Source organism: Semicossyphus pulcher, unplaced genomic scaffold (genome assembly GCF_022749685.1).
Source record: "Semicossyphus pulcher isolate SPU_LCO1_2020_fin unplaced genomic scaffold, fSemPul1.0.p SCAF_15, whole genome shotgun sequence".
Taxonomy (NCBI): Eukaryota; Metazoa; Chordata; class Actinopteri; order Labriformes; family Labridae; genus Semicossyphus; species Semicossyphus pulcher.
The window spans coordinates 2,902,208-2,911,869 of record NW_027211659.1 but is presented as its reverse complement, the minus strand read 5'-3'; the positions used below and the strand labels follow the sequence as shown (position 1 = coordinate 2,911,869).

Below are 9,662 nucleotides of genomic sequence, written 5' to 3'. Positions count from 1 at the left end.
GATGTGTCAAGTAAAGTAGAAATAACAACATTGTTACCGGAAGACGGCTTACAAAATAAATACATGTGAAATGTATTACTTATTGAAATAAGGACATGACTTCACAAGCTTAACAATCCAGTAAGGGCTGGGAAAAAGCTCCCTAAACATACCCACAATAACAACCCAGGGAGAAATTAAGGCCAATATATGAAACATGCTCAAAAAAGAATTAATATTAAAAGAGCAACAATTAAATTACTTTGTAGAAACACCTTCCCATGGAGTTGGTCAAATAAATGTGAACATTTGAACTTCATGATGAAAAATCATCATGAAGATCGTCTACCCCTTTAACCTTACAAGGACGAGGGTCCCTCATTGAAGTGACCTTTTTTTTACCATAATAAAACATGATCAAAATCTGAAATTGTCGAATCCATTACATTGGGGGCGAAGAGAATTCGCAACATCATATGAGTAAGGATGAGGAGTCTGAAAAAATAAAAACGTGCCTTCTTTGTGTTTATATATAAGGATAATACAATATGAGAGAAAAAAACACAATCAAAAGTTGTATAATGGTGTGTGAAAATAAAGAAACATTTCCGAAACTTCATTTTGGAGTTTTACTTTGAAATTCACTACCGGATGTTGTTTTGATTACTGTAGCTAACTGGACGTTGCATCTCTGAGCAGCTAGCATACTGGCTACATTTGTAAAACCTGGTTAATTGGGACTTTAAACCACTTTTGCGATTACTTTGCTCGCTAGCATGACAACTCAAAGAAACGACAACACGTCTTGAGTCCATAAATTGCCGTGTCAGGGTGATTTGATTATATATATATTATTTTTTGGCGTGGGCATCACCTCTGCTTGGAGGAAATACAACTGGCTAGGTAGGTAAATGTTGGTTTTGTGGTTCTGGTGTTACAGTCTACACAATGTATAAAGACAGTATTCCTGTCGGAAAGGGTCATAAACATATTTAGAAAGGGATAAGCTTAAGTTATCACGTGAACATTGATTTTCCCTTTTTTTCATAAAAGCACGACTCATTCTTAGAACCAGTGTTGCCTCAGACTTTGCCTTTACCATCCTGTGTTTGTTTTAATTTAATGATATGCAGCTGTTTTGAAGCCCTGCCTTCTAAGATATTGTAGCAACATCCAGGTGAATACATCTTAATAATGTCATGGTTGTAATACAGGTAACAGTGGGTATAGATCTTTAAGAAAGCATCGTGTAATTTGGTAATTTGCTGGTTATATAGCAATTTTCTTAGACCTAAACTCACAGTTGTATTCACTTGTGATTAATATGTTAATTCTCCATTAAAAATAAAGTTAGATTATATCCAACTTGGAGTGATATAAAGCAGAAAAGCCCCACATTAGAGGATAAGATAACACTTTATTGATACCCAGGGAGGGGGCTTCAGGACTGGGCTTGGTAGATGTGAGGCATTTTTGCTTGATTGATTTAAGCATTAGGCTAGATAGTAGAATTGGTCATGAGTCAGTTACTGTCAATCACTTAATCCATGAATGGAAAGCAAACACCCACACATACCTCTTGCTTTTTTGTGGTGAATCAAGTGACTCAAAGATCTAACTTCATGCAGAGGTCATAGGTGTGTGCAGGAACTGACTTGTATTTACCCCTATGATATCGACTGATCGATTGAAACTTCAGGTAGGCTGTCAATCAGGCAAAACAAGCAATCTGAAGATGCCATTTTAGACTGCAAGCTTGTGATCCTGGCATTTTTAAGACAAAACGATTAACCAACGGACAGATTGATGATAATGGCAATTATTTGTAGTTGTAGCCTTCTGTGTCCATTGCCTTCATGAATGAGGCTTGCAAGTGCATTTTGAGGTTGAGAGTTTTTTAGTCACACTTAACTATTTAATGTGTACTTTTTTGTTTTTCTATGATAACTGCACACATTTATTTGCGTCTCAAATAGCAAGCATCAAGTCTTAGAGTCCAGCCAAACCCAATAGCAAAGGGCTCATTTACAGAGCTGCAATTTTACACCAAGCTGCAACAATCCATCTACAGGAGCAGCAGGAAACAGACAAGAATGCAATATAGCCACATGACGGGTTGCCGTCGGAGTAACAGGCAACAGACAGTTAATCAAAAGTGGAAAAGCATGAAGAAGAATTAGACGAAACCACAGCTCTGTTTCTATGTGACAGAGATGACTGACATCGATGAGAAGTAGCCACAGTTTCAGTTTACTTATTACTTCCAGTTTTGATTTTAATGTAAAACAAAACTTATACATGAGAAAAGTAGAACCAGCAAACGATCGGGCACTTCAGGAGCAGCTTGAAAGATCAATGGAACAAATCGTAAATCTTAAAACCGTTAGCAGCTTAACTGATTTGTCAGTCAACAGGAATTAATCGCCTCATGGCAAAGCACGAAACAAAAGATCTGAAGACATTTTTTTAAAGAATTTCCTGCTGTTTTATAAACAAAATGATATCTCCATTCATGGAGAAAAACAACCAGCAGATTAACTGATAAGAAGAAATAAAATTAGAGCAGCTCAATCAGTTTTCAACAATATTTCGTTGTCAACAGACTTTTTGATTCATAGATAATAAACAGTGACCGGCTGATATCAAAGACGCAGGTTTCCTGTTGTTGATTTTATGCATGATAAATGACAGTATCTGAATATAACTTTCTCTCTCTCCTGCCTGCAGCGTGGCTGTTCTGAGATCCAGAGGGGATGGATCCTCTGGGTGCTCGCTCCCAGTTTGTGGACATCCAGACTCTCCCCACATGGCAGCAGCAGCTGGGTGAGGAGGGTGAGGAGACGCCTAAGGTGGACCAGAGCGACAGCCTGCTCAGCCAGCAGGCCTTCCCCTCACCCTTCCCCTTCAGACCCGACATCAACCGCAAGATCATCCTGTTGTGAGTCACACGTTTCCTCATGTCGCTGCTGTTTGGTGAAAAGCTCCTTTATTTAGATAAACTGACTTGCATTTTTCGGTTTGCTTCATTCTGGAAAGGGTTTGATAAAGCAAGAAGATAGTAGCATTTTCTCCACCAGTAGAGGAATATATACACTTTTAAATGAAAATAAAACCTAAACTATAGTTAAAATGTTTTCACCTTCAGAGATCAACACTTTAAATAGATTGCCATGCTTGCAGCCAGGCTTCACTTTGTGGTGGCTAAAACTAACATATGGTTGCCATTTTAACTCAACTTCTATTTCGAAGCAGGTACAGCTTGGCAAAATAATGAAACCTGACTTGAAATAATGTTTTAAATATTACAGTAACCGAACAAAATTCTTTAGAGTTAGTTTTTTATCCATCTGTTCATTTTTTTCTGCTTATCCGGGGTTGGGTCGCGTTGGCAGCAGGCTAAGCAACATTTTCCAGCTCCTCCTGGGGGATCCCGAGGTGTTCCAAAGCCAGGTGGGATATATAATCCCTCCAGCGAGCTCTGGGTCGACCCCGGGGTCTCCTCCCTGTTGGACGTGCCCAGAAAACCTCCACAGGGAGGTGCCCAGGGTATCAGAATCTGATGCGCAAACCACCTCAACTGGCTCCTTTCGATGCGAAGGAGTTGTTTAAAGAAGATGTAGTTGGAAGAGTTTGAAAACATGTCCACAGTCAATGCCTGGAATACAAAACCCCAGTGCAGCTGTTGTCATGTTCTTCACAGATCCCTGAAAAATAAATCCTTAATGTATCCGTGTCAGGGGGAAAATGTTTCTATCCGTATTGGATACCAATTTTTAAAAAAGCCTGAACAGCTGGACACCCGAATTCCCTCTCTGGGGATCTATAAAGGATTATCTTATCTGTAGCTTTCTGGTAACGGTTCCTGTCGAGCCTTGACGTGGTTTTAACAGGTCAAAACAAACACGTTTCTGCTTTAGATAACAAATACAAAGTTTTGACCAATGCGTCATGTAGCTAAAACGCAAAGCAGGAATTAATCTTTCTGGATTTCTTATGGATCATTTCGGATAACATAATAACGTCCTTTCCTCAACACAACTAAGAACAACAGTTCTTTGCATACTTTAGTAATTTATTGAAGCTTTAAGACGCGTTCTCATTAAAAGGCTGAATTCCTCCCGTTCCTCCTCTGTGGGTCACCAGTCTGAAAATGCCAAAACCAAAGAATTGCGTTTGGTTTCACTCGTCTGGGATTTTGTGGAAAGTTTTTAGTGCATGTTAAAATTTAGAAGCTGTTTCAGTGGCTTGCCAAATACTTAACCTCATCAGCGAAACTTCTTCTAACTTTGGCACTTTAATTAATTCAATTCAGTTGTTGTATTTTTGCCCAAATGTTGATGGTCTTGCTTTTTGTTGTTGAAACCTGTTTTCCTTCATCATGTGGAATTAATGGATCCTTACACAAGAAGTCTGACTGACTCCGGTCCTGTAGAGACTTCAGCCTGTCGCTGGTACCATCAGAAATAAATACACTCAGTTGACACTCTTCAGATGATAATGTGAGTTTAATGTGTGAACAAACTTTCACACGTCCCAATCACTGGGACATTTGATCGGCGTCCATCCATGATTTGGGTGTGAAGAGGCCGATCACAGTGAGCATTGTTGTTTCTGGACGGACAGTGAAGATCGTTCCAAACAAACCGTCTCTATTCTTGGTTACCAGAGCTTTTCTTGCATCAGACATCCAAACATATTGTGTCTTTGAGTCAGAAAAGTTAAAGGGCCAGTTCGCCGATTTTCAACCTCAGTCCTATCATGCCATTACGGGGAGCTAATGCCATTATGGTAGGAAAAAAATGGAATTTCACTCTGTGCCTCTGGAGGACACTATTCGCTTCTCCAATAGGCCCTGGAAAACCTCCACCAGACTACGTAAAATGCGCCGGCTGGCGGAGGCCAGGGAGCTCGCTAAACTACACTCCCTCAATCTAGGACGCCGCCTCTGATGTCACGTCTCGTTCAGAATCGTCACGTTTGAAATGTAGACTGCAGACCTGAAGATTTTTTAGACGATCCACCGGTATATTCTCGTCCTAATTCGGATTCTATACTGCTCTGAGCCGTTGCCTGCAGCGATCAATGTCATTGACTGGAAAATAGTATTTCACTTAAGCGTCTCTTAAGCTGGGCCGTTCCTTTCAGAGGGAGGGGCGCAATGCACGCTGGGTGTTGTAGGAATGTAGAATAGGAGACACCACAAGCCAATTTCAAATTGCTTCTATCGATTACAGAGAACACCAGCTTTGACTGACGGCGGCTTTTTCCAGGGGAGAACTGCTCCTTTAACGAAGCAGCAAAACGTCTTTTAAACTGTTCTTTATAAACCTTCTTTGGAAATTGCTCAGGATGTAGGTGGCTCGTTACACTTTTCTCCCTGGGCCTTGCAAGCATTTGATAAAGCAGTAAATCTTTGCACAGAATGAAGAACTTCATTTTCCATTTCCCCAAGATCCCAGCGAGTCTGTGAATAATCTGAGTCAGCCGTGTCTTATCCAACTCCACTTTCTGTGTTGTCCTTTAATACATCAGGTTTTCAATAGTTCTTTTATCAGCCTTGAAGCCTAATGTTGACTTAATTGGTGTCATGCAGCAGCCACTCTCTTCCCAATATACGTGAACGTTCATTAGGTTAGAAAACTATTTTCTGAAGCATTTAAAGTCCATGAAATGTTGGTTTATGGGATCAGCACGGTGAGTTATAAATCATTCTTTCTATACTGAGATCTGAATCATGTGGCTCCCCTGAGGGCAGCAGACTGTTTGGAGAAGATTAATTTACTCTTTTAAAATGATACAGATCAGACATCGATGCTTAAATTAGACTGGACCGAAAGAGGTAGGGTTCTTTGGGTTCTGGACTGCTGGTTGGACAAGTAAAGAAATTTGAAGATGTCACTTTGGGCTCAGGAGATAATTGGCAGACTTCTTTATGATACAATATTGTTTAGATGTCGGTTAATTAGAGTTGAGTCACATGACACAGGAGTAGTAACACAAACTCAGGAGGTATTTTTAGCAGCACTTTTGGCTCTATAGTGTGAACACTGCCTGTGTTTCTCCACGTGCTCCCCTGGACCAGTTCAGAGTCCAGATCACCTCATAAATCCTCTTTGTGTAGGAACACATGATCATCCGGTGCCCGACTTGGCAGCTGTGTAAAGGCCTGTTGTTGTAGTGGCTCTCCCCTGCTCGCTCAGTCATCGGCAGCACGCACATTCCTGCTGCGCGAACGTGATCAGACCTCCAGGAACAAGCGGCCCTCGAGCAGTTTCAGCTTGTGACCACTTCGTCACAGGTCACATAAGTGCATTAGTGGTGAAAAGGACCTGATTTCATTCTTATCTATGACCTTGTTAGATTGTAAAGATCAATACTTTTATAAGGAGATAGACTACCTCTCAGATGTTAGCTTGCAACCCGTGGTGGAGAATCACAGGTTTAATTTGAGGTATCGTTTGAGTGGCTCCCGTGAAATTTAAGATAGTAGAAAAGAAGAAGTTTGAAGGCATGCACCGGGTACAGCCGGAGAACGCTTTCTGCCTCAAGCTCCTTCTGTTGCTCGGTGTGTGACGTGTGTTTTGTTGAGGTGGAAAGCTTCTTCTGATTAAAACAGTGTGCCATGTGACTATATACATGCATGTTTAAATACCCTGTAATGCGTTTTCTCACAGAGAGGCGTGCCAGCCTCCATATACAGGGGCTCTCAGGATGAAGAGGTTAAGTTCCAGTAAAAATCATTTTATCCGGAATATTTGAGCTTGTAACACACCTAGCCCAGGTGTCATTGAATTAACTTTGATTGGGTATTATTGCCTGAAACCTTAAAATAAATTATTAATAACTTTATTATGAAAATGGGGACTGCACGACGATAGACCGCTCCCTTTTTTTGTAACCAACTTAAGCTGGCAGCAGCTTTACTTTCACTTCAGTAATATGGTACTCGTTCCTGCTGTAGTCATCAGTACGTCCACACATCCCCCTTTTTATCATGGTAAAAATGATGCTGCTATTATTAACAATTCAATGACACACCCCGTCTTTTGGCTCATACAAAGAATTTAGTTCCTTCATTAAAGGCGCAGGAGGAGAATAGAGCTGCTTGTCTCCAATTAAGTTAATCGTTGCCATTTTGCTTCTCGTGCTATATTTGTAGCCTAAGGATTTTAACAGTTGAAGACTCAATAAAACACTGTCTATAAGGCGGTCACTGCCAACAAGGTCTGTTTCTTAGTAAGCGCCACTTCCTGGCAGCTTTTTTCACTTGGATTGTGACTCATTTTTAATTAACATAAAGACGACGCACAAGAAAAAGCCTCTTCCCTCTCAGTCCTGAAGGCTGACCTTGCCTTGTGACCAAACGCTTTCAACACATGCTCGAGTAGTTCCTCATTGTTCTTTCCGAACAAACGCCAAAGGCCTTCAGAGTGAAGAAATTACTGAAGCAATAAAAATAAGCATTTCACTTTGGGTACATGTGTTAAGAACTTTAATAGGACTAAAGCAATATAAGAGTGCACACCACATGAGGTCCCAATGCTGTGACAAAAGGTTACCAAACATGCAGGACTTGTAGTGAAATAAAATTTAAATCTAACTAAACTAAATTAAATCTATTTAACATTAAAATCTTTTTTGTCCTTCTGTCCTCTTCAGCACTGGTGATGTCGCCCTGCTAAACTGCACCTCCATCGTAAACACCAGCAATGAGATGCTAAACGACAAGAACCCGGTGTCTGACAGCATCCATCAGCACGCCGGGCCCGAGCTCCGAGAAGAACTGCTCAGATTCAAAGGTATGGCTGACAGGGACAAAACTTTAAAGCTGTGCTTCAACTTCCCAAAAAGTTTGATTTGAGCTCTCCAGTTCAGTGACGCTGCAGGATCAAGTCAGCAGGCAGAAGACGTAAATGTTACCAAATGCACATGTTGATTCACTGATGAAGACACCACCATGGAAAAGAAGAAAAGCCCGCACACTTGCTCAGTGCAACAAAAAGTCTAGTCGCAACGTTTCGACGCAGTGTTTTTTTCCAGGTCATAGTTCTTTGAAAACTGGGAACCACACCCATATATGTATATAGATATGCACACCAATAGGCTGATAATCACTATAGCCTTTTTTACAACGCGGTTCCGCCTCAGCGCCCTAACGAAGCTCCGCCTTCATGAAGCCTTTGCCATTTTACAATGGACCAAGCAACGCCGGCATAAAGCCACCCCAGTTTGTGTTTTTACGCAGCGTTTCGGAAGCAAAATGTGTGTGAGGTGCGAACAAACAGCGCATGCTTCACATACACACACAGCGCTGTTCCGCCCTGCCGGCTCCGCTGTTTACACTGACCCTGTTTTGCCTCTGATGCTGGCTCAGAGGGGGAACAACTTCGTCCCACCATTCCGCCTCCGTGCGTTTAACATAAAAGACAGAGCGTAACAGAGGCGTGATAATCCCACCTTGAACTGTCAGTGTAAAAGGGGCTTATGATGGAAGGTGTGGTCAAGGTGGAATACATCTATAAAAACATACAAACAGGAAATATGCAAAGGAAAAATATGACCATCTTTCATCATCAAAGACAGATTATACCTGTATTGTATTGTATATATTAATATGTTCATGGGTGTGGTTCCCAGTTTTTAAAGAACTATCACCTCAAGAGGAGCATTGCATGGAAACTTTGTGATGAGCCTGTTAAACTTTTTGTGGCTCTGATCAAGTGTGCTGGCTTCTCTTCTTTTCCTTGCTGCTGTTTTTGGATTGTCCTGCACCGACGTGATGCAAATGATGAGCAGCTGTATTTAATAAAAAGGGCTGTAACTGCGATTTCTGTTCTTTTAGAAAGGCCCCACAGCTGCTCTAATGAGGGAATGCAAAGTGTCAAGAGAAATTAAATTAAATGATCAGTTATTTAAGTCATTTTGGTGTCTCATAAGCTTTGGTTTTATCTGTTAAGGTTTTGAGATGTTAGTTTTTAAGGGTTTGGCTGCCAACAAAACAGTATCCATTTCTTTAAATCAAAAAGCTTACACATTAAGAACACGACAGCTTTTTCTGATCAATTTTGTCCTTAATGATAATTCCCCGTTCTTTGTGTTTGTGTGCAGGATGTCGAACAGGTGAGGCCAAGCTGACCAAAGGCTTCAACCTGGCAGCGAGGTTCATCATCCACACAGTGGGACCAAAGTACAAATCCAAGTACAGGACGGCAGCAGAGAGCTCGCTGTACAGCTGCTACAGGAACATCATGCAGCTGGCCGCGTAAGCACAAGCACATCATTACACCAAGCAGTGTTTATTTCATCAAAGGCTGTTTGGACACTCTGCACTCCCCACCTTTTATGTGTTAATCTGGCAAAGCAGCATGTTATAAATGTTGTGTAATTTAATTTAGAGTTAAGCTGTTATGACAGAGTTCCTCAGATTTTCACTTTTCTTCTTTTCCCCTCAGATATGACTTTGTTTGATAAACAATATTAGTGTCTGACAGGTGCAAATAAACTATATTTCGATTAAAGCTGCTCCAAATTGTTCTCAAAAAATGTATTTCAAAGACTGCAGGAATAAACATCAGCAAAAAGCAAAAAGCTCTCTTATGTGTTGATTGTAAAACCTCAAATCTAGCGAAATATTTTAACTCATTAAAGTTGTAAAAATATAAACAGTGCAGTGAATCACAAGT

At 40.9% G+C, this 9,662-nt stretch overlaps 1 protein-coding gene across 1 annotated transcript in view; it reads left to right on the top strand.

Annotated features, from left to right (window-relative positions):
* Positions 1 to 704: 704 nt before the first annotated feature.
* gdap2 (ganglioside induced differentiation associated protein 2) overlaps positions 705 to 9,662 on the top strand; it is a 40,061-nt gene continuing 31,103 nt past the window's right edge. Inside the window, exons 1-4 of the mRNA XM_069663075.1 lie at positions 705 to 882; positions 2,707 to 2,917; positions 7,639 to 7,778; positions 9,088 to 9,241. Coding sequence (XP_069519176.1) covers positions 2,733 to 2,917; positions 7,639 to 7,778; positions 9,088 to 9,241 — 479 coding nt within the window. The 5' untranslated portion in view covers positions 705 to 882; positions 2,707 to 2,732. The remainder of the gene's footprint in view (positions 883 to 2,706; positions 2,918 to 7,638; positions 7,779 to 9,087; positions 9,242 to 9,662) is intronic.